The sequence below is a fragment of the Eurypyga helias genome, unplaced genomic scaffold (genome assembly GCF_000690775.1).
Source record: "Eurypyga helias isolate BGI_N326 unplaced genomic scaffold, ASM69077v1 scaffold28182, whole genome shotgun sequence".
Classification (NCBI taxonomy): Eukaryota; Metazoa; Chordata; class Aves; order Eurypygiformes; family Eurypygidae; genus Eurypyga; species Eurypyga helias.
In genome coordinates this window covers 6,807-9,361 of record NW_010238289.1, presented here as the reverse complement: position 1 = coordinate 9,361, position 2,555 = coordinate 6,807, and the positions used below count along the sequence as shown (strand labels likewise).

General features: G+C 57.5%; 1 protein-coding gene across 1 annotated transcript; it reads left to right on the top strand.

Annotated features, from left to right (window-relative positions):
- Window positions 1–823: 823 nt before the first annotated feature.
- LOC104506752 (torsin-3A-like) lies at window positions 824–1,481 on the top strand (the record flags this gene model as incomplete). Its single annotated transcript, XM_010147809.1, has 2 exons — window positions 824–948; window positions 1,231–1,481. Coding segments are annotated over 2 exons (376 nt in total), but the record flags the coding sequence as incomplete, so codon positions are not given.
- Between the last annotated feature and the right edge of the window lie 1,074 nt (window positions 1,482–2,555).

The following is a 2,555-nucleotide window of genomic DNA, read 5'->3' as shown; positions in this document are numbered from 1 at the left end:
TCCATCCCCAACAAGGCAGTAAGGCCAGAGGGTGACAGTGGCCGCTTTAATTTTTGCCTGCCCTTTGATTTTGCCTGTCCAGAGCCTCTGACACGAAAGACAGGCACGAGATCTGTGTCTCCCAGTGCCGCTCTGCCTCCCGCCTACACGAGCCCTGCAGCCAGCCGGCTCCCAGTATCTCCAGCTCGCTGGTGGGGGGCCGCTCGTGGCTCGGGGCTGTTGTCTGAGGCTAGCAAACCCTTCAGCAGCACACAGGGGCCTCCTGGCCTTGAGCTGCTGAGGTGAGGGTCTGCCCTGGGAACCTTAGTGACTGCCAGGACCCCGTGTCCCCTGCCGTGGAGCTACCCCCAGGGTGGGTATCCCGTGGAGTCCTCGTGTGGGAACTGCGCCGCTTTGTCCCTCTGGCAGGGGATGCTTTGCCAAGTCGCGGGCTGCCACTTGGATCCTTGCCCTGGCCCTTTACATCCAGCGGGATGCCGGCCTGCCGTGTGCTCTGCCCTCCAGCTTGGACTTTGTGAGTCTGGTGTGGGGCCAAGTGTCACCTGTACGGTTGATGGCATTCCAGCCAGAACAGGGGACTGAGGGAGATGGAGGATTCCGCTGGCTCCTGGTCCTTCCCTGGGAGAGAAAGCAGATGGCAAGACAGAAGATAGCTGTGTAGATGCCTGTGGAAAGTGGCTCCTGGGAAGAAAGCGGGTTCCTCTGTGTGCTGGTGCTCCAGGTGCTGATCCGGCAGCAAATCCCTCACCCCTTCCAGAAGGGGTGGCTGCGGGCAGCTCGTCTCTCCTGGCACAGTCGGGTGACTTCCTTCCCATGTCCACAGCAATCTTGGCGGCAACACCATCAATGAGGTAGCTCTGGACTTCTGGCGAGCTGGCCGGGCACGGGAGGAGATCTCCATGGAGTACCTGGAGCAGCGGCTGCGACTGGAGCTGCTGGAGCCTGCAGGTAAGAGCTGGACTGGCTTGCCCCCTCTGCCCTGAAAATGGCCAGGCTGCCAAGGCAACCCCCTTCACCGGGGATTCCGGCTTCTCTTGGCCCGACGGTCAAGCTGTGGCGACACTCCATGTCCAGACTAAGTGCTGGCCGGCTCTGTAGGGCATCTCTCCCACCATGCATGTCTGGATGAGCCAAGACAGCCCCCTCAGAAAGACAGCTTCTGCCTCACAGAGGGATGCCAGCACTGCGATGAAGCTCCTGAGGTTAGTTTGGTCTTGCCTTTTGTTGCAGAGCACGGTTACGCGCACAGCCGCCTCCTCCAAGAGAACCTCATAGATTTCTTCGTGCCCTTCCTGCCCCTGGAGTACCACCACGTGAAGCTCTGCGTGCGGGATGCTTTCCTGGCCCGTGGACTCCCATACACCGAGGCAGCCCTCGATGAGGTGGCCAGGATGATGGTGTTTGTCCCCAAAGAGGAGAAGCTTTTCTCCGCACAGGGCTGTAAATCTGTATCCCAGCGCATCAATTACTTCCTTCCTTGAACAGCGGGTGGGACTAGGCCAGCAGCGAATCTGCACCCTAGGAGTCGCTCTCTTCTGCAGAAGGTCGGGTGAGCAGATTTACCCAGCCACGACCTTGCACAGGGGCAGCGGCTTTAACCCCTTGTGGCTTTGGGGCTGTTTGCAGGGAAGGGGACGCACCCTGCCCAGCCTTGCTCCGGGGACATGGGGACAGCCTGTGCTTGGCTGCGTTTGAAGCCTGTCGGGTGTTTTTTTAAGTCCCTTCTTTAAGCAGGTAGTAGCCTGAAGTAGCAATATGGTTGTGCTGACGGGCACTTTGGGGGGAGTGGGGATGTCCAAGCCCTCAGGTGCCAGCATGTAACGAAGGCCTTGGGCTGACCAGTCCTGCTAAGAGAGTCCGGCAGAAGCCATGTCCTCATCCCTGTCCCCGGGCTCACGTTACGTGCTCTCAATTTGCACAGAACTGTTTAGCTTTTAGTTAAACAGGAAGAACTGCTTTTCTGCTCTGTTACTGTCCTGCACTCACAAGGCACCTGCTGCTTGGGGACATGCGCACCAGGATCACGGTTTGTGCAGGGGAGGCCCTTGCGTAGAGAAAACTGAATAATCTCCTCTGGAGATGTCAGAGCCGTAGCCGAGATCTCGCTGTGGGGTGTCCCTCACGGGAGCTTTTCGCTGTGGGGTGTCCCTCGTTGGAGCCTTTCGTTGTATGGAAGCAGCTGTAGGGACAAGGCGACCTGCTGAAATGCGAAGCAGTTTGGTGAAAAGCCTCTTGGCTTCATTGCAAAATGAAAAAGGGGAGGCTAAACCCCTTCCTAGGGCAAAGGGCAGTTGAGGATGGTGGCTGAAGGAGCAGACTGGATGGAATTTGGCTTTTCAGGGATGCAGTAAGCTCCGTGTGTGTGTGTGTGTTTCTTCTTTTTTTTCAGTACGTTGCACGCTGTGGTTTTTTGGCTGGTATCAGCTTTACTATGCTACGGGGCTGTTTGCTGTCTGGGTGCTTGCCAGGCGATAAGTATGTTACAGCAGGACCAACAGAATTTCAACAGCGTTACGGGAATGGCTTTGTGACCTCTAGGTCAAAACTCCCTTCCA